Raw genomic sequence first — 18,962 nt, forward strand, 5'->3', positions numbered from 1 at the left:
TAATCTCTATCGCCCCCTAATGGCTGAAGTATAAGTTATACATCCACCTCCTCCATGTAAGCAGATGGGACATGGACCAAACTAAAAACATCAAAGTATTTGATTTGTTAAACGAGCCGAGACGTCATGATTGACAGCTGAGACTGAGTCGTGATTGGTCGAGGACCTCGGTACTGGGGCTCCACTCCAGGGTCACCACTGCACAGACTCCAACCTTCACCAGGACGTCAGAAATGATGTTGAGCCTCTTCAGGACGGAGCTTTGGTCCCCATGAGGTGCACTGGTCCTGACAAGGCCAGTGTTTACTCATGAGAAGGTCCTGAAGAGCACACACACACACACACACACACTCTGAGGGTTTGTGATGTCACAGACTCAGATCCAATCAGAGCATCAGAGAACCCTGATAAACTTCATCGTCTGCCGAGCTCCAGTGTGACTGACAGACTGACGGACTGACGGACATGTCGAGGCTGCTGCTGCTGGTTCTGCTGAGTTGGACATGGACGGGCTCAGCTGTGGTCAGGTAGGAAAACTCACCTTCATTCATATCAGTGTTTCTGCTTATAGACCAGACGAGGACGGTTTGATTCGTCACTAAATTCATCTGCCTCTTGATTTATGTTTACTCTCAAGTTCAAGTCAAAATCTGTTAGTTTTACTCCAAGAAGCCAAAGTTTTTGTGATGAGCGGGTGAAAGCTGAACTTCGCCCGCAGGATCCCTCTGAGGCGGGCGCCTTCCATTCGCTCCCAGCTGCGAGCGGACGGCCTGTTGGAGGAGTTCCTCAGGGATCACCGGCCTGACATGTTCAGCCGCCGCTACGCTCACTGCTTCCCGTCCGGCACGCCGTCGCTGCGTCTCGGACGCTCCAGTGAGAGGATCTACAACTTCATGGATGTAAGAATGATGACACTGACTGTCAGGTGGAGAGGTTGCTGGTTCACACCTCGCAACTGCTCAGAACAAAGAACGATTTTCTTCATGTCTGCTGAAGTGCTCCTGTGCAAGGCTCTAAACCGCTCACTGTGTAACCTCCTCACTGTTTAAATTTAATTTGATTACTAATTCATTGGTTTTAAATGTGTTGCGGTGCCTTTACAATTCCACTGGGGGTCAGTGTTATTGGATAAACCTTTAATGAGGTTTCTGTGCCTTGCTCATGGTCCCACGTCAGAATATAGTCAAGCATGACACCTGGGAGCATTTCTTGTGTTCTGGTGAAATACTGCTGACGTTGCGTGTCTGTGCTTCGCGTCAGGCTCAGTATTACGCTGACATCAGGCTCGGGACGCCGGAGCAGAACTTCTCTGTGATCTTTGACACGGCTCAGCTGATCTCTGGGTCCCATCGTCCTACTGTGTCAGCCAAGCCTGTGGTACCACAACACACACACACACACACACACACACACACACAATGCTGCATCAGTGTTTGAGTTGTGGGTCAGAACGGCCTGACTGTGGTTTAGTCTGATAACAAGTCCAAGGTCTCTCTCGCTCTCTCTCTCTCTCTCTCTCTCTCTCTCTCTCTCTCTCGCTCTCTCTCCTCTCTCTCTCTCTCTCTCTCTCTCTCTCTCCCCCTGTGTGTGTGTGTTTTACAGCGTCGCACAGGGGTTTCATGGCTTTTGACTCATCAACATTTCATCACGACGGTCGGATGTTCGGGATTCACTACGGATCCGGACACTTGCTGGGCGTCATGGCCAGAGACACCCTGAAGGTCTCTTCTGTTCTTTACTTGTGGCTGATGGGTTACGACACGTACAAGATATTGTTGTTTAGGGAATCAAGCGCGTTACTCAGTTTTGTAACATAACAGTGGGAGCAGATACTTTGCCTCTGAAAAATAGCGAAAGGAGATTTTCATATAAAGTGAAAATATAAGTGGGTCTTCCATCCCACCCTGAGGGACACCACAGTTTATAGGAAGACATGGTGCAGATATTCTGATTTCCAGGCAGAAATGCATAATACATAATAATAAAGATGTCCTCAATATAGAAATATATACTGGTTGTCTTCGGTCTCAGGTCGGTGGTCTGACCATCCTGAACCAGGAGTTTGGGGAATCTGTCTACGAGCCTGGTTCCACATTTGTGTTAGCGAAGTTTGATGGCGTTCTGGGGATGGGTTATCCGGCCCTTGCAGAGATCCTTGGAAACCCTGTTTTTGACAACATGTTGGCGCAGAAGACGGTGGATGAACCAGTCTTCTCTTTCTACCTCAGCAGGTACAACTTCACCAGTTTGAAGGAATTAATGTCATGACTATATTCAAGCATTCACCAGTGTGGCCACAGCGGCGTCCTCTGTCTTTAACTGCTTCAGCCAGGTGATTCCTGGAGGGTCAAGGAGAGTCTGATTCCGTCCGGGGGATTTAGAGGATTCTCTAGTAATTTCTAAGAGTCCAAAAGTTTCAGTAGAGTTTTAGAGTTTTACGGATTTAGGATTTTCACAAAGTACCAGAGAAGAATCCAAGAGATCTTTGTCCCAGTGACCTCGGGCTGAGGGGGTTCAGCAGAGAAGAACCTTTCTTGTGTTTGACATTTGGTCCAAAGGGATTCTGGGAAGTCAATGATCAACCAATCGTCTCAGAGGCGTAAAAAGAAAACGTTTTGAGACTAAACATAAAAATAAAAACTGTCAACTGCATTTTCATTGTCGTGTTCTTGTCTCTGCAGAAGAACAAGTGGCGGCAACCCCGAAGGTGAACTGATGCTCGGTGGTACCGATGAGTCGATGTACATTGCACCAATTCACTGGATTCCAGTGACGGCTAAGGGATACTGGCAGATTAAACTGGACAGGTTTACATGAATTTATCTTTATTTTGATCTTAACCCCAAACTAAAGTTACTAAACTGTACTGACAATCAGAAATATTATTTTATTTCATTATTTTTGTGGCACGTTTAGTGAATATCAGTTACAGCTCATGACCATATCCAATAAACACACAGGTGTGTGTAGTGTGTGTACATCATGTTGGGGTGCTATGCAGTACACGTATCAACCACCAGAAGGCAGTACAAAGAGATTTATTAGACAAGGTGCCGTTATTCTTCATTTACAGCATTAAAAGCAGATGTTTAACTGCCCCTGTGACGCCATGTTGTCCTCATCATAGTCAACAAAACCAGAGTTTACACACCGTGGTGAATAATGTGTGTTTCAGTGTGGCGGTGCAGGGTGTGAGTTCGTTTTGTCCTCGTGGTTGCCAAGCGATTGTCGATACAGGAACTTCCCTGATTACTGGACCGAGCCATGACATCTTTAACCTCCAGCAACTGATCGGAGCCACGCCCACAAACATTGGAGAAGTAAACAAAACCGAATCAATATTAATCTCGTATCTGAAAGTGAATTCTTAAAACTTGACAGAAAGTAGAATATAAAAAAGAAAGAAAGAAATTATTTGAAACTTGACCTTTGTGTGTGTTTAGTTTCTTATCGACTGCGCCAGGTTGTCCAGTTTGCCTCATGTGACGTTCGTCCTGGGGGGGAAAGAGTACACACTGACTGCTGAACAATATGTCAGGAAGGTAATGGCACTACTGGTCTGTCCTGTTACCAATACAATCCCCATACTGGTCTGTAATATGAAATATCTCTGCCCTGATCTTCAGGAGATGCTTGGTGACAGGGAGATGTGTTTCAGTGGATTCCAGAGCGTGGACATTCTTTCCCCTGAGGGCCCCCTGTGGATTCTGGGAGATGTATTTCTGACAGAGTTCTACAGCGTCTTCGACCGAGGACAGGACCGGGTCGGCCTCGCACCTGCGAAGCACCGGAGCAAATAATAACCATCAGTCTCTAACAGCTGGATGAGCAATAAATATATCGATAAGAAATAAAGTCATTTGTCATTGATGGTTGTTTTATTCTAAAAATGTGTTTTGTGGTGATTCAGCAGCAGCAGCACCAGATAAAGTGAATTCATCACTTCAAGGTGCATTTACAAAATCAGAGAATATCACAGTCATTACAAATAAACAATTCTGTCCCCAAAAAATATTATTTTGTAGAAACCTTTAAAGTCAATAATCCTGAGGAGCAGAACTTGATGGGATCGTTTACCACCGTTTGGTCTGTGGGTCGGAGCTCAAAACACTTTTTCCACTTTTCTAAAAACCCACTAATGTCTGGCTTTTGTCTGCGATGTGACTGGATACATCTTTCACGTCCGGGTCGAAGGACTCTGCTTGTACACGGGTTTAAATCGGCTCCGATCAGAAGTGATGGAAAAGAGACACCTGGGTGAAAGCGCTAAGTTGGCAAGACGGCGAGGTGAGAGAGCGCCTCGGTTTTCAGTATGTTCATGATGCACAGGGGGAAAAAGAGAAAGTCCTTTACTGACAATATGAAAGGAATCAAACACCTTTTAAAAGTTTAACCACATTTTAAAAACCTGCGCATAGCTGCTAATTTTGGTGTAAAAGAGGAATAGGTGTGGATTACCTGCAGTTCCTCTATTAGTCACTAGATGGCATCCAAAAAACTCTGTGTAGAAGTGAATGGAAAACACCAGAGTTCTGAAAAACAGACGCTCTTGCTCTTTCTTCGTTGTGTGCGAAATATCATTATCAGGATTCTTTTGCGTATTTTGACTCGTTTTTATGCCAACTTTGTTTTATTTTTGTCTCCAGTAACTAAACAAGACTAATCAGTAAACCAAGGTTAAGGCGTCAAATCATTCAGGTATTGAAGTCGTCAGCTCAGTGACTGGTTCTGTTTGGTTCTGTTTGGTTCTGTTTGCCCAGTGTTATGTTACTAAGTGAGTGATTCTCTTCTCTCTCCTGAACTGTGTGACTGGGAGTTGTTGTTTTCGACGTCCTTGCTGTTGTTGGTTCTGTCTGACTCATCATCCTCAGTCATTCCCTGGAAGCTGGGGTCCTGCTCGGGGTCAGGGAGCTGCAGGGTGTCAGTCGGTGGACCAGGTGATCTTCTGGACTGGAATCGAGCCAGACATCGCCTACGCCTCCCCAGGCCCTTGGGGCTCGGCAGGCTGCGAACCGACGACTTTGACGTCTGCCTGGAAAACTGCAGGGAGAACTGGCGCCTTCGTGGTCGGGTTGATTGCCGATTTTGGATATTTGTTGCTGTCCACTGGAATTCCTTTGGTCCTAATTGAGTAGGGGAGCAACAAACCAAGGAGCTGGCCCTGGAAACACAAAGGATATTAAAGTCAAAGGAATCGATACTTGAGAACATACCTCTGCCCAGCAGACCCTTAAATTCAAACAAGCTGCACCAAATTTGACACACTCATAGAAATCAATCCCCTGAATGTGCCAGATTTTTTCATCTAGATCCATTAATTATTTCCCAGGAAAACTGTGAGAATGTTAAAAAATGCCCAAAGAAAGTGATCAAAGTTTTACTGGTGATCAAAGTTGTTTTTCCATAATTCTGCTCACAAACAGACAAACAGACGGAAACATAAGCTCCTTGGTGGAGGGACTGAGCAAACAGACTTATGTTAACAAAGAGACTGGCTGCGGTTGTTTATCTCAAAACCAGTATCAGAGAAGTACAGACTCAAATGTCCTGGCACTTTAAGCAGAACATGATGAATCACCTTGGATTGTCCCGGCCTGGCGCCTCCTCTGTGGAGGAAGGATCCAAACCGTTGTGGATGTTCACCACCTCGGCGTTGGCAGAAGAATCCGCCTTGTTCCAGACGTCAAACACTGGCGGGCTGATGAGAAGCTGGGGGAACACAGCAGAGGGGCAGCTCTCAGGGGAGGCGGGGCTACTGTTGACCTCCCTCAAGGTGGACAAGGTGTCCATGGGAGGAGGGGGCGTGACCAGGGAGGGGGGTGGGGCCAGGCCACCTGCACCTGGACTGAGCCTGAATGAACAGGAAGTGAGAACAGAAAGATCAGTGGGCCTCATTCACCAAGAGAGTTCTTCTTAGAACCCACTAACACAGTTTTCCTGAAGATTGTGACATTCACCGATGTTTTCTTATCTGAGATTTGTTCCTATGTAAGAACGTTATCGAGGCACAATGAAGAGAACTGTACCGGAAGTCTGGGAAGAAGCTTCCTGTTGCATCACTGCTGTGCCGTTTGAAGATGGGTCGAGGAGGTCGGAGTTCAGGAGGCTCCTGAACGCTCAGCAGCCGGCGGACTCGCCCAAGAACCTGCAAATTAAATTTAGAGATTTCTAGTTTGTGAATAAAATAATTAAACCGGAATTAAACCATAACCTTGTTGGCAGAGTTAATACATTATATTACCGACTCTTGGCGCCGGGTCAGTACAGACTCCGGTTGCCGAGGACAACTGTCGCTAACGTCGGCCTCATCAAACTGGAGAATGTCTGAGAGTCTGAAAGAGACGTTGGATCAAATGTTCGGCTGTTGGAGGAGTCGCTGAGTTTTTAATAGTTTTATCAGCAAAATCAGTCACAGTTCAATTCAGACTTGGATTGAGATGAACACAATAACAGTTCCACTTCCATAATGATGATGTATTAGGTCTATAATATATCTATTTGTAGAATAATTTTTTATCTTAACAGTAAAAACAGCAAAAGCTCAGAATGAATCCCTGCTAACAACTTTCATCATCAGCGAAAAGATCGAGACGATCAGTTTAAACCAATCAGCTCACTTGGTTGAAACGAGCAAATAATTAACATGTAAAATATGCGTGACTGCGTATTGACCCCATGTCGGTGGTGGAGCCGAGGAACGAGGGGATGCAGTAGTCGGCAGCAGCCAGCGTGTACGGTGGTCGAGCGTCGCAGTCGTTCCAGTACATGTCTTTGGTCATGTGAGGCAAGTTCATGTGCATTTCATCCACAGCCAACAGCGACACCTGCAGGAGCAGGGAAACAGGACGTGAAGAGAATGACGCGATTGTGGTTTGTTGTTTTAATCAAACACAATATTATAAAAAAGCATCTTAATCCATCACAGTGTTAAAAATAACAACAATTTCAGAAGAACATGGAGAAAATAAACAGAAATCAAACCTATTTTATTCGTAAGTTGTGATAAACTACAGATTTCCCCATTATTTGTATGGCCTTTTGAAATGTATGCACAGTTGTATGTAAGTGTGTGGCTGCAATAGTAATTGTTTATATACATAGTACGAGTATGAAGTGTGTGATATTAAATCAAACATAGAAATGTATCATCTCTGAGTGTGGTTATAAATATAATTATATTAATATAATATATCATATGATAATTCATTTTCATGTCTAATGTTTGATTAATAGAGGAGTTTATAGATTCTTCTTCTCTGTCGGGTTAAATTGTTCAGAACCTTTCACCGTCTGCCTGGTGACACGCTCAGCCAATCACAGGCGGGAGACCACACAGCCTCATTTACATGTGATGTGAGTAAATCCGGTCCGCCGCTGGCTCCTCCCCTCTGATCCACAGAAACGATGCCGGAACCAGCGAAGGCCTCAGCGCCCAAGAAGGGCTCCAAGAAGGCGGTGACCAAGGTCCCCGGGAAGACCGGGAAGAAGAGGAGGAAGAGCCGCAAGGAGAGCTACGCCATCTACGTGTACAAGGTGCTGAAGCAGGTGCACCCCGACACCGGCATCTCCTCCAAGGCCATGGGCATCATGAACTCCTTCGTGAGCGACATCTTCGAGCGCATCGCCGGGGAGGCCTCCCGCCTGGCTCACTACAACAAGCGTTCCACCATCACCTCCAGGGAGATCCAGACCGCCGTGCGCCTGCTGCTGCCCGGGGAGCTGGCCAAGCACGCCGTGTCCGAGGGCACCAAGGCCGTGACCAAGTACACCAGCTCCAAGTAAACTGCGGGACACCGCTTCCACCCAACGGCTCTTTTAAGAGCCACACACCGGCTCCATGGAGACAAACGGTCCTGATGGTTCAATGTTCACAGTCACACACCGGCTCCGTCCTCCGGTTTCCATGCAGCTCGTCAGAGCCGGGTGGAGGGTTCAGGTCCCACCGGTCCCGGTTCATATGAATCCTAATGAGACTCATTACGGATCAACAACAGCAGCTTCTGATTTAAACCTCAAACTAGATCCCAACAGTCCGTTTGCAGCAGCTTCAGCTGACACGTGTTTAACATCAGCCACAACACGAACACCTCAGATCAACACAGGCATGAAGCTGTCAGGAGGTTTATCACAACACAACCAAATACAGAGTAAATACACACAGAGTGCAGTCTAATTACACACTTATCATACAAGTGATTGATCAGGTGCAAAGGAAGTGATGTGATAACACTGGACTGATGTTGTGTAGATGCTTCATACAATAATAATGAACTTGGATAGATTGATAATTATTATACATTATTATCTGTCTACGCAGCTCCACTTCCTTCCACTGTCCAGAAACCAGGAGCTGAACAGAAACCATGTACGAGAGAAACTATTGAACCCACTTCGGTCCATGTCCCATCTGCTAACATGGAGGAGCAGGAGGTGGTGGGTGTGATTCTGTTAGAACTGATAACAGCTGATGTTCGGGTCACACAGGGAGTTCTATGTGCACACGTGTGGGATCTGTGTCCCACGCGTGTGCACATAGTTTCACATGTCACATGGGGTCACGTGAAGTTCACCATGAGAAGGAAAACACTGATGTGTTGTTAGAGGGCTTTGTGTCTTTCGTTCAGGAGGAGATTCGCCAAACTTTGTTTTACCAGCAATTTCCCAATTTGGGATCAATAAAGAACACATGTCTTCTCTTATATGTATTTATCAATTGTCTGTGAACGAATCTAATAAATTATATTTTAAAAGGAGAAGAGATGAGGCCTCTTATAAGCCACTATAAAATATCGTCTAAATATGTGTATTAATAAAGTAAAACAAGGTAAAACTGTTTGTGTGACACTGAGCCGGGTCAATTTTAACATTTTAAATCAATAAACTACAGAATATAAAACATAAAATATAAAAGCTACAGGATGAGGTTTGGACCTGTTTGTATACAGTCTGCTTGTGTCACTGATATCTGAAGGAAGTCATATAAACGGTATAAATCAGCAGTAATTTATTTACCAGTGTCAGAGCGAAACTGTTAAATGACTTGTTGTGAATCAGAATGTGTTGATTTATTGTATTTTTGTTAATAATGACATTAGAGGTGAATCATTGATCAGCAGCCTGCAGGACAAATGTTCTCAGCTCGGGTCCACTGCGCCCTGATCCTCGGTGTGTTTGCTGCCGACAGAAAGCGTCAGTTTATCATAAAATAATCATCGGTAGCTGAGTGTTTTCACACCGAACCCCTGGACTAACATTTGGGGCAGATGGGGAGCTGGTTTTGACGGAGCTCCGGAGCATTTTAAACCATTTTAGGGGAGAAATTAGTGGGAAAACACGGTGATCGGCGCCGCTCACCGCGGTGAACAGGCGAGGTTTCGGGGCTCCACGGGCAGAACGCCCTGATCCCCGGAGCTCTGCGCACCTCCGACCTGAAGACACACGCGCCCGGTGTCGGTTGTCACCGCCGCGGACACTTGTCGCCTCTTCCACGGTGATTTTATGGCGTTTTATCGGTGAGAAGAAAACACAAGTGTCCGGTGTTCGCAGCACCCAGAGCCGCGGCGGGCGGAGTTGACTCTCCACGGTTCTCATGGTGTGTTTAAGAGCGGCCTCCTGCAGCAGGACTTCATCACTCTGACTGACACCGAGCAGCGGAACCATGCCAGAAGAAGCTCCCACCCCAGCGCCGGCCAAGGGCCAGAAGAAGGCGGCCACCAAGCCGGCGGCCAAGGCGGCAGCCAAGCCCAAGAGGACGGGACCCAGCGTCCGCGACCTCGTCGCCCAGGCCGTGACCGCCTCCACCGAGCGCCACGGCATGTCGCTGGCCGCCCTGAAGAAGGTCCTGTTGGCCGGCGGCTACGATGTGGTTAAGAACAATAACCGCGTTAAAGTCGCCGTCAGAGCGCTCGTCGACAACGAGACCCTGGTTCAGACCAAGGGAACCGGCGCCTCCGGCTCCTTCAAGCTGAACAAGACCGCCCCCAAGAAAGCGGCCGCTAAGAAGCCGGTCGTGAAAGCCAAGAAGAGCCCCGTCAAGAAAGCTCCCGCGCCCAAGAAGACCGTCGCAGCCAAGAAAGCCCCGGCCGCCAAGAAGTCCCCGAAGAAGGCGAAGAAACCTGTGGCGGCCGCGGCGGCCAAGAAGGCGCCCAAGAGCCCGAAGAGGGCCGTCAAGAGCCCGAAGAAGCCGCTGAAGAGAACCCCGGTGAAGAAGGCTCCGGCGAAGAAGCCTGCGGCCAAGAAGGCTCCCGCGAAGAGGGCGGCGGCGAAGAAGACTCCGTCCAAGAGGAAGTGAGCGGTCACAGACTCGAACCCGAACAAAAGGCTCTTTTAAGAGCCACACACCCGAGACCCGAGAGAGCTGCTTCCTCCCGTCACACGAGTTCATCACCTGTACCTGATCTTATATCACTATACTACAGCTCATACTACCTTATACACTGAGCAGCACTTTGTACTTAAAGGTACTATTACTCAGTTATACTGTTAATATATCACATCAAGTTGAAGTATTAATAATTATATACAAATGTACATTTATACTATCAGATATTGTGTAATGTACATAATTTACAGTAAGTATTATTCATCTTTATATTGTCTGGGACACGCACAATAATGAGTCACTGTTATGAATGTAAACATAACTTTCAGAGGACTAACTGTACATGTTGCTACAGTAGAAATGTAAAATAGTACTTCTCTTGTGCTCGGGTCAAGATGAGATTTATTAATCCTGAGGGAAAATACTTAACAGAATATATGATGGGGAGCAGGGAATAAAATATATGAATATAATATTATTCTGTTCCATTTCACAGTGTTTTCATTGTGATTTTATTTTTAAACGCAATATTTGAGCGCAACAGAAGTTGATAAAGTTTAAATTTGAAGCAGCAGCGACTTCGTATCATTTAAAATCTAAATGTATAAAACTTAAAGGTTCATTCAGATCACAGACAGCGCCCCCAATGGCAGGAAGCTGTAACTGCAAGGACATTCACTACAGACATCATTAAATAAACATTTTCTAGTAAAACATGAATCATTATGAAAATGTATTTTTACATTTATTTATCTATGCATTTCTACATTCATTTATTTTTGTATTTCTACGATTATTTATGTATTCTATATATATTTGTTTCTGTATTTCTACCTCATGGAAAGTGCCGGAAACTTTGTCCTCAGACCAAAATGATTAAACTTTGACTTTGGCATTTAAAGTCTTAAAGTGTAGTTTCAGTGTAAAGTGGTGGACGACAGGGCTGGATTGTTCATCTGATATAAACCCAGGAACCTCTACAGGACACAGGGACGGTGAAGATGAGAAGATGAAGGTGGAGACATTGTGTAAATATAATAAAATACACTTCGTACTGAGCTGATGGTGAATTCAGAAGAACTGGGTTCAGTGTGTGTGCTGTTAAAGGTCTCATGATACCAAGAGCGGACGTGTGTCTGGTTTGACTAAATGAACCTGTACACAATGCAAATTAATAAATAAAGTAAACTATGTGAACAACTCTTCAGTGTTTCTCTTATTGTGTCTGAACAGCAATAAAATGTTCGTCTCTTGTTCGGTAACTATTGATTCTGGATGGAAAGTAATTCTTTACAGATTAATATCTTCTTTATCTGAGGAACATGTTGGAGCTCCAGATGAATCCTGATCTGATGAACTGGGGCTCCCCTCCCTCAGCAGCCTGTGGACGCGGCCCACCGGGACCTGGAGCCCGGCTCGGGAGGAGCGGGCCTTTCCGCCGGTTTTACGTCTTCCAGACATTTGGATGTGATTCCCAGGATCAGATCTCAGGGAAACTGGGGTTCTGTCCGCGGAGAGCGTCGCTAATATCCCCGCGAGCAGCGCAGGCAGGGTCCTTCGACACGAACGACTTTTGGCGCACATTTTGAAAAGAGTTCCCTCCAATAAGCAGCGGAGTTCCGGGGGGCGGGTCGCGCTCTGGGCGGCGCTGAGCTCCGGGAGGGAGCCGCTCTCCAATCAGGGGCCGGAGGTCTGAGGCAGCGTCACCGTCTCCAGAGCCGGGCCAACGGTTTAAGAGCCGCGCCGAGTCCGCGTTCACCTCATTCTTCTTCTCTCCGACGACAGAGAAACGATGGCGAGAACCAAGCAGACCGCCCGGAAGTCCACCGGAGGGAAAGCTCCCAGGAAGCAGCTGGCCACCAAGGCCGCCCGGAAGAGCGCCCCGGCCACCGGCGGCGTGAAGAAGCCTCACCGCTACAGGCCCGGGACCGTGGCTCTCAGAGAGATCCGCCGCTACCAGAAGTCCACCGAGCTGCTGATCCGCAAGCTGCCCTTCCAGCGCCTGGTCCGGGAGATCGCTCAGGACTTCAAGACCGACCTGCGCTTCCAGAGCTCCGCCGTCATGGCGCTGCAGGAGGCCAGCGAGGCCTACCTGGTCGGCCTGTTCGAGGACACCAACCTGTGCGCCATCCACGCCAAGAGGGTCACCATCATGCCCAAAGACATCCAGCTGGCCCGGCGCATCCGCGGGGAGAGAGCGTAACCTGCCCGCACTCCGCTCACCACACAACGGCTCTTTTAAGAGCCACTCACCCTCCGTGGAGAGGCAAAGTCCCGCTGCTCCCGAGCAGAAGTTCATCGTCTCATGATGATGTGACAAATGAAGTTAATCAAATGTCATCATATTAAGATCAAAGGCTCACAATGAAAATCCTTGAGAAATGAAGGATTTGAGCCTCACACAACCAGTGTTCAGTGCAGGTCTGTAATCAGCTCTTGAGATAGAGAGAGATTATGTTACTTTTACAGCATCAGAATATTAAATACAATAAACAAAGTGACAATTCCAAGTCTGATTCGAGCTGCAGTTGAGCTGAAGCAGCAGGAGGTCGCTGAGGTGACCTTCTGCCAGATGCTTCTTGAGCTCGGTTTGAAAACACTCAATTATAAAAGCTTCTTCACTCCAGTTGGGGGCAGGAAGCACGAACACGAGCCACATGCCGTACCTCTGATAACAGCCTTCTTCACTTTGTTGCACTTTCGCATGTTTGGGACAAGCCCGTCCGGAAGTCCCTCCAACGTCTTATTAGTCAGACGCTTTATGTGGCGGACACTCGTCTTATTGTCGCAGCAAATGAGTGTGCCACACTTGTCCAAGAGCAGCTCTGTCTCCGTGGGCAAGGCAGGCGGTGAGCGTCCTGTGCTGGTCTCCACCTGCTCATCTGTTCTGTGGCCCATCATCTCAACATCTGCTGTCTCCTCAATCATCTCCACAGCTTCTCTTTATCATCTCTGTAGCTACCTTGTTGTTCATCATATCAGAATCTGTTTTATCTTCTACTTTTTGCACGAACGTAGCTGTTTTTGTTTTGCGATGTGCATTCTGCAAATTGTCTTCGTCTTTGTGCTTCTTCTGAGTGAGGTTCATTGTAACGAGGCAACCAAAGTCAAGTTGCATTCCTATGACTTCAAAGGCATTTCCTTTGAAGTCATAGGAATGGACCGTGACTTTGTTTGCCTCCCAAACTAAAGATAGAAACATTATTTATTCATTTATTTACTTTTGTTATTTTGTTTACATGTACATATCAATATCACTATTGTATGTGTTTGGATTTGAACACTATTTTATTTGGCTAATGTGACACAAAAATAATAATTCAATTACGCTGATTGACTGGGACAGTGTTGAAATGTTTGTCTTCTAAGGAGCCTGGAGGACCGAAGCATCAGGTCACTTCTTCATATTGTTAAGCGACTTCTTGTAAAGTAAGTTTGAACGTCTCTTATTAGTGAGAAATAGTTATTCTTAAAATCTTTCGACGTCCCACATCTCCCTTAATCATTTCTGTTTCCACCAAAACTGGCCGAGGTTTCACTTCCTTTGGACGAACCATTCTCTGTTATGAAACTAATTTTCAGTGCAGTGACGGTTTCCAACCTGAAGGTTCCTGTCGATGATCCAGTTGGCTTCGAAGTCATCGTCATCCTCTCCAAACGGGTTGATCAGCTGCTCCGCGACCTAACGACCACAAACATATCATTAACAGGTATTCTCCACACACACGTTAATGAGGAATATATCCCAAGTATCACAGGCCCAGATTCCCACAAAATCTAAGAAGCACAATCGTGTTTCTCAGAATTTGAAACATGATTTGAAACGTGATCAGCAGTGATCCACATTATGTGTTCCTGTGAGTATTTGCTGTAGAAACGAGGTGTGAGTGCGACTGAGTGACAAACTGGAAGAAGGAATAGAGAGAAACATGCAGATCTTTGTTCTTTAACCAACGACAAAGTAAACTCACCTTCAGCCAGCCGGAGTAGAAGAAGAACTGCAGCAGGGTGAAGACGGGGACGTAGAGGTCGAGGTCATGACCTTGGTAACACTGTTTGGGGTCCAGAAACTGTCGACCGATTAGACAAGCGACGAAAAAGGTGTAGACAGCAAGAGTGACGACCTGAAGAGAGAGAGACGGAGATAGAGGTTGGGACTGAAAACAACCAATCAGCAAGTGGATGTGATCAAAGTCAATGTTTTCAAACTAAAACTTTTCCGTCGTAGTGGCTGTAAAACTCTGCAGTGGTGATGACACCAGACGTCTCCACAGCAGAGCTGGTGAGTTATCAAATGAAAACGCAGTCGTGTGGACGTCACAGGAGAATGGACTGTGCCCCCCTCTCCCTCTGTCTGTGGGAGTTTTCCATTGCTCTGATCCAGTTACAGTAATGATGATGACATGATTAGATGAGCTGCATCTGTTTCAAACGTGACATAAGACAGACCTGTGTGTAGACCAGTGGGATGCCGACCCAGTCGTAACCGAACAGAGTCGCACACCAAGTCCTGAACAGGTTCATCTCCTGGATGCAGAGACAGGACGTGGACAGGGTTAGTGTTCGCCAGCTGCTGATACAAATTGTAGCTTATGATTTCGCTTCACTTCACTTCTATACACTCATACTTTGACATAGAGAATAAAATATGAATTGTTCTCCTGTCTGTCACATTGAGAATATTCTGCAGGTCGATGCTGTCCTGGATCCGTCCTTCTTGTCGAGCTTTAGACGCCAGGTTGGAGAACCAGACCACAGGAATCCAGTACTTCAGGTGAGGTGAGCGGATGTTGTCAAAAACCTTTCTCTCCTCCGGAGTCATAAATCCTGCAGGTGTCGAGACAAACAGGTAGAACGACCGATTGTTAAAAACCAAGAACATCTGGATTTTGTCTGCAATGTGTTACAATCATCATTCCCTCCGGGGTCACATCTCTCTGCAGTAGAATCAGGATCTTATCGGCTCCAGCTCCGATCAACAGTCATGGAAACATGACACCTGGGTGAATGTGCTAATTTGGCAAAACGGCGAGGTGAGAATGTTTTCGGCTCGTTTGTGACATCGAACATGACCAGGGTAAAAAAAACAGACGCCTCTCCTGGCAATGGGAAAGGAGCCGATCGCTCTTTTAGCTGAGGGCGTTAAACGCCGAACAGAGCACAGAGGATGAGACACTCATCAGGTCATCAGCTGGTTTCTCCTGCAGCTCTAATCCGCAGATAACCAGTGGATCCCTGGGGCCTCGTCAGACGGTTACAGGAAGGAAGAGACGCAACCGGGAAGGAGCTGAACTCCGTCTGACTTTGATCCGGACCCACAAACTTATACTGGAAACACTGAACTCAAGCTGTTTGAGCTGAGCAGTATCAGTATGGAAGAAGTAACCTACGGGTTCACGTCCGGTGGCCCCGACTGTTACTATATCTGGAGATTACACTACAAACAATCAAAACACAAGTGCCTTAAAAAAGATGTAAAATTACCACACCACACAATTACAGAGACATTAAAGTAACACAAAGCGACAGAGCGACACGAAACAGTCGCTTACCTGCCTCCACCACGTGGTCCATGGTCGGGAATCGTTTGCAGACGGCGGTGCTGACGGAACGGAAGATGAGGAGCGACGTTAAGTTGACGTATCGAACCAGCGTCCTGCGCAGGAGGCGGCCATATTCATCTTTACCCTGAACACAGCTGTAGGAAACACAAGGATGTTAACAGTGAGTCTAATTACTGGAAACCATGTGACCTTTTCCTGGTCTCTGAGTCGTATTTAGTTAGTTTAACTTAAGCTAGTTAGCCTTTAGTGTCCTGTAATTGATCGTAATGAAATCTTAATCCTTTAAATAAAATTTACAATAATATCTAAACATTTGTCACACTCTTTGTTTTCCACTTTAACTCTCCTTAATATTTATCTACTGGTTTTAGATCTGTTCAGTTCGTCGTGTTCACTCAGACGCATTCAACACTAGTTGGTTTGATTCTAAAGAAATTAGGAGACACGATTTTAAATCTAAACGTCTATAAGACTGGAACCATTCTACGATCTCTCGCCTCTTTTCACCAGTTCACAAAGAGCACATGTATGTTGAGAGTTGTGTGAAAGTACCTGGAGATGTGGAACATCAGTCTGTCGGGCCACGGCAGATTCACAAACTGGTTCCACCATCGATTCACCACCAGAGTCACATAAAAACCTGCAACACAAACCAGTGAACAGCACAGAGAAAGATTTACTCTATTTACCAAGATACAACGACTCTAAACGACCATAGTGACGTGCAAACCTTCAACAAAGAGACACGGAATCATACGTGACCACAAAGATGCAAAATGTGTATAAACTATGGATTTGCATTAGTTTCTGTTGTTTATTGAATGGGGGGGGGCACTGTCTCCTATCTGTTTGGAGGAAACTGTGGAAACATGAGGCAGTTTTCACTGATTCTCTGATCAGATACAAAAACACTCATCCTGCTTTTAGCCCGATCATTAATGATCTGTTTCCATTAGCAGCTAATGAGGCTTCGGCCTCTTCCTCTTCATCCCCCGGCTCTGACTCTCAGTTGTGCTTCACTGAGTCTGTTTTATGGATCACAGTTTGACTGTTTAGTGTTGCTCAGTCAAACTGATTCTCTGGAAGGAGTCTGGTTAAACTGCAGGTGTTTAGTGACCCAACTAAACCACAGGTTACATTGACCACAGAAACAGATGAGGATGTCAGGGTATCGTTTCCTCTGGTAACAGGTGAAGGCTCTGAATATTCTATCCCCTTAACATTTTGGATCAGAGCTGCAAATTGAGAAATTGGTATGAACCAAAGTTTTTGTCTCCAAACAACAGACTGTAAATAAAGACGGTCAACGCGTCTCCACGTCTAGCTGAAATAACTCGGATGCAGGCGCTGCCATCTTTGACTTTTGGAGTCAGAGTCGGTGCAACAGTGATCGTGGAGTTTGAGTTTTCAATGAGGCAGCGTTTATGACCTATACTGCAACCAGCCACCAGGGGTGCGATTGAGATCTTAAGTCAACACTTTAGGGAGCCGTCATGTCGTCCATCTTTAGATACAGTCATTGGTCTGAAACAAAAAGGCCTCATCACAAAGCAGAAATGATGCTGAAATAAAACTTTATTTTAGTTTCCTTTCATGAACTGTCAGAAGGGCGTGAGGGCAGCAGCACCGGCTTCAGGAGACCTTGTGTTAGATATTGAGACGTACCCAGGACGAAGGTGACGGGGATCTGCTCTGCGTATTTGTCACAGTACATGGAAAGTTTCTCAAACAGTCTCTTCTGATCGTCGAAGAGGACGAGTCTGAAAACAGACGACACAGGAAATCCACAACCAGCAAAACTCACTTATCATCAACAGCTAATCAGAAGCATTAAGATTTACAGTTGAATGTTGAAGCCATCGACTGTAAATAAAGACGGACGACGCGTCTCCCATTCCAACCGCTAGTTTCACCGCAGTGACCAGTCAGTCTGAAATATATGAGTCAGTCTCAGCTGTCAATCATGACGTCTCAGCCTGTTTTTGTATCATCAAATAACTGATTAAAAACAAACCATGTTTTTAACATGATTTTTTGGGTTTGCTCCATGTCCCATCGGCTGACAGGGGGCAGGGTTTATGACCTTAACTGCCACCAGGGGGCGATCCAGACACTTTGGCTTCACTTTTGGCCAGGCGGAGAAAGTCGCAGAAAGTCGCAGAAGCTGCGGAGCCTCTTGTTCAATCCTTTGTGTTCACACATGACCCTCCTCCAGAGAAGGTTACATATTCTGGATTGAAACCAAATTATCAAATAATTACAATCCTATACAGATTATTATCGTAGAGCATCAGGTGGATTTACTTTATGATGCAGAGATCCATGTGAGAGCACATACATGTACACTGTGTGTGTGTGTGTGTGTGTGTGTGTGTGTGTGACCTGTACACGACGCTCAGGACGGTGTAGAGCAGGACGAACACGGTGAATTCCCGGTACAGCAGCTTGTAGATGCTTCCCTTCCAGCGCAGCAGCAGCCGGTGGAAACTGAAGAAGGAGGCGTTGGCGACTTTACTGGAGTAAGTGACGGTCATCCTGAGACGACCTGAGAGACGAGCAGAGAGACAGAGAGACAGAGAGACAGAGAGACGGACAGACGGACAGACCACTGGGACTCTTAATACCACTCACATGAACCTGTCTGTAACCTTCACACATAAACACTACTGGAACATCAAAGTCACAGAAACACTCACACACGTCTTTGGTTTTCCTCTGAGCTGCTTTTCATCAGGTTTCTCTGCTTCTCTGCTCACTGTCTCTCTCTTTCTCTCTCTCTCTCTCTCTCCCCCTCTCTCTCTCTCTCTCTCTCTCTCTCTCTCCCTCTCTCTCTCTCTCTCTCTCTGTAGCTCTCTCTCTCTCTCTCTCTCTCATCATCCTGCCCAGTAATGCCAGGCAACAGACACACACACACACACACACACACACACACACACACACACACACACACACACACACACACACACACACACACACACACACACACACACACACACACACACGAACATGATATAAACAGAAACGCTCTCAGCCAGAACATGATGTCAGTGTTTGTAATATTCAACCAATCAGGGAGA

At 46.3% G+C, this 18,962-nt stretch overlaps 5 protein-coding genes across 6 annotated transcripts; 4 read left to right on the forward strand and 1 right to left on the reverse strand.

Moving 5' to 3' along the window:
* Positions 1–454: 454 nt before the first annotated feature.
* Positions 455–3,848, forward strand: nots (nothepsin). Its single transcript, XM_035147519.2, is given in 10 exon segments — positions 455–527; positions 719–899; positions 1,261–1,321; positions 1,324–1,377; positions 1,603–1,721; positions 2,032–2,231; positions 2,682–2,807; positions 3,176–3,320; positions 3,444–3,542; positions 3,627–3,848. Coding segments are annotated over 10 exon segments (1,221 nt in total). The 5' UTR covers positions 455–465; the 3' UTR covers positions 3,801–3,848.
* LOC118101597 (bestrophin-3) lies at positions 2,868–18,658 on the reverse strand. 2 transcript variants are annotated; one of them, XM_035147511.2, is made up of 14 exons: positions 18,582–18,658; positions 18,268–18,430; positions 17,551–17,645; positions 16,438–16,525; positions 15,874–16,019; positions 14,994–15,148; positions 14,771–14,848; positions 14,293–14,445; positions 13,923–14,003; positions 6,673–6,824; positions 6,242–6,332; positions 6,027–6,145; positions 5,579–5,851; positions 2,868–5,161 (listed from the first exon to the last, which is right to left on the reverse strand). In XM_035147511.2, exons 2-14 carry the CDS (start codon positions 18,417–18,419, stop codon positions 4,771–4,773), a joined length of 1,974 nt encoding a protein of 657 aa, XP_035003402.2. In that variant the 5' UTR covers positions 18,420–18,430; positions 18,582–18,658; the 3' UTR covers positions 2,868–4,770. The 2 variants fall into 2 exon arrangements, 1 of the variants encoding a protein (XP_035003402.2); XR_004694569.2 differs by lacking the exons at positions 18,268–18,430; positions 18,582–18,658 and having other exon boundaries at positions 2,868–3,287; positions 3,428–5,161; positions 17,551–17,814.
* Positions 7,373–7,879, forward strand: LOC118101613 (histone H2B 1.2). The gene has a single exon (XM_035147528.2). The coding sequence runs from the start codon at positions 7,405–7,407 to the stop codon at positions 7,780–7,782; it is 378 nt and encodes a 125-aa protein (XP_035003419.1). The 5' UTR covers positions 7,373–7,404; the 3' UTR covers positions 7,783–7,879.
* Positions 9,618–11,522, forward strand: LOC118101608 (histone H1-like). The gene has a single exon (XM_035147524.2). It carries the CDS (start codon positions 9,659–9,661, stop codon positions 10,289–10,291), a length of 633 nt encoding a protein of 210 aa, XP_035003415.1. The 5' UTR covers positions 9,618–9,658; the 3' UTR covers positions 10,292–11,522.
* On the forward strand, positions 12,073–12,576 carry LOC118101610 (histone H3). Its single transcript, XM_035147525.1, has one exon. The coding sequence runs from the start codon at positions 12,114–12,116 to the stop codon at positions 12,522–12,524; it is 411 nt and encodes a 136-aa protein (XP_035003416.1). The 5' UTR covers positions 12,073–12,113; the 3' UTR covers positions 12,525–12,576.
* Positions 18,659–18,962: the final 304 nt, after the last annotated feature.

Source organism: Hippoglossus stenolepis, chromosome 22, assembly GCF_022539355.2.
Source record: "Hippoglossus stenolepis isolate QCI-W04-F060 chromosome 22, HSTE1.2, whole genome shotgun sequence".
NCBI lineage: Eukaryota > Metazoa > Chordata > Actinopteri > Pleuronectiformes > Pleuronectidae > Hippoglossus > Hippoglossus stenolepis.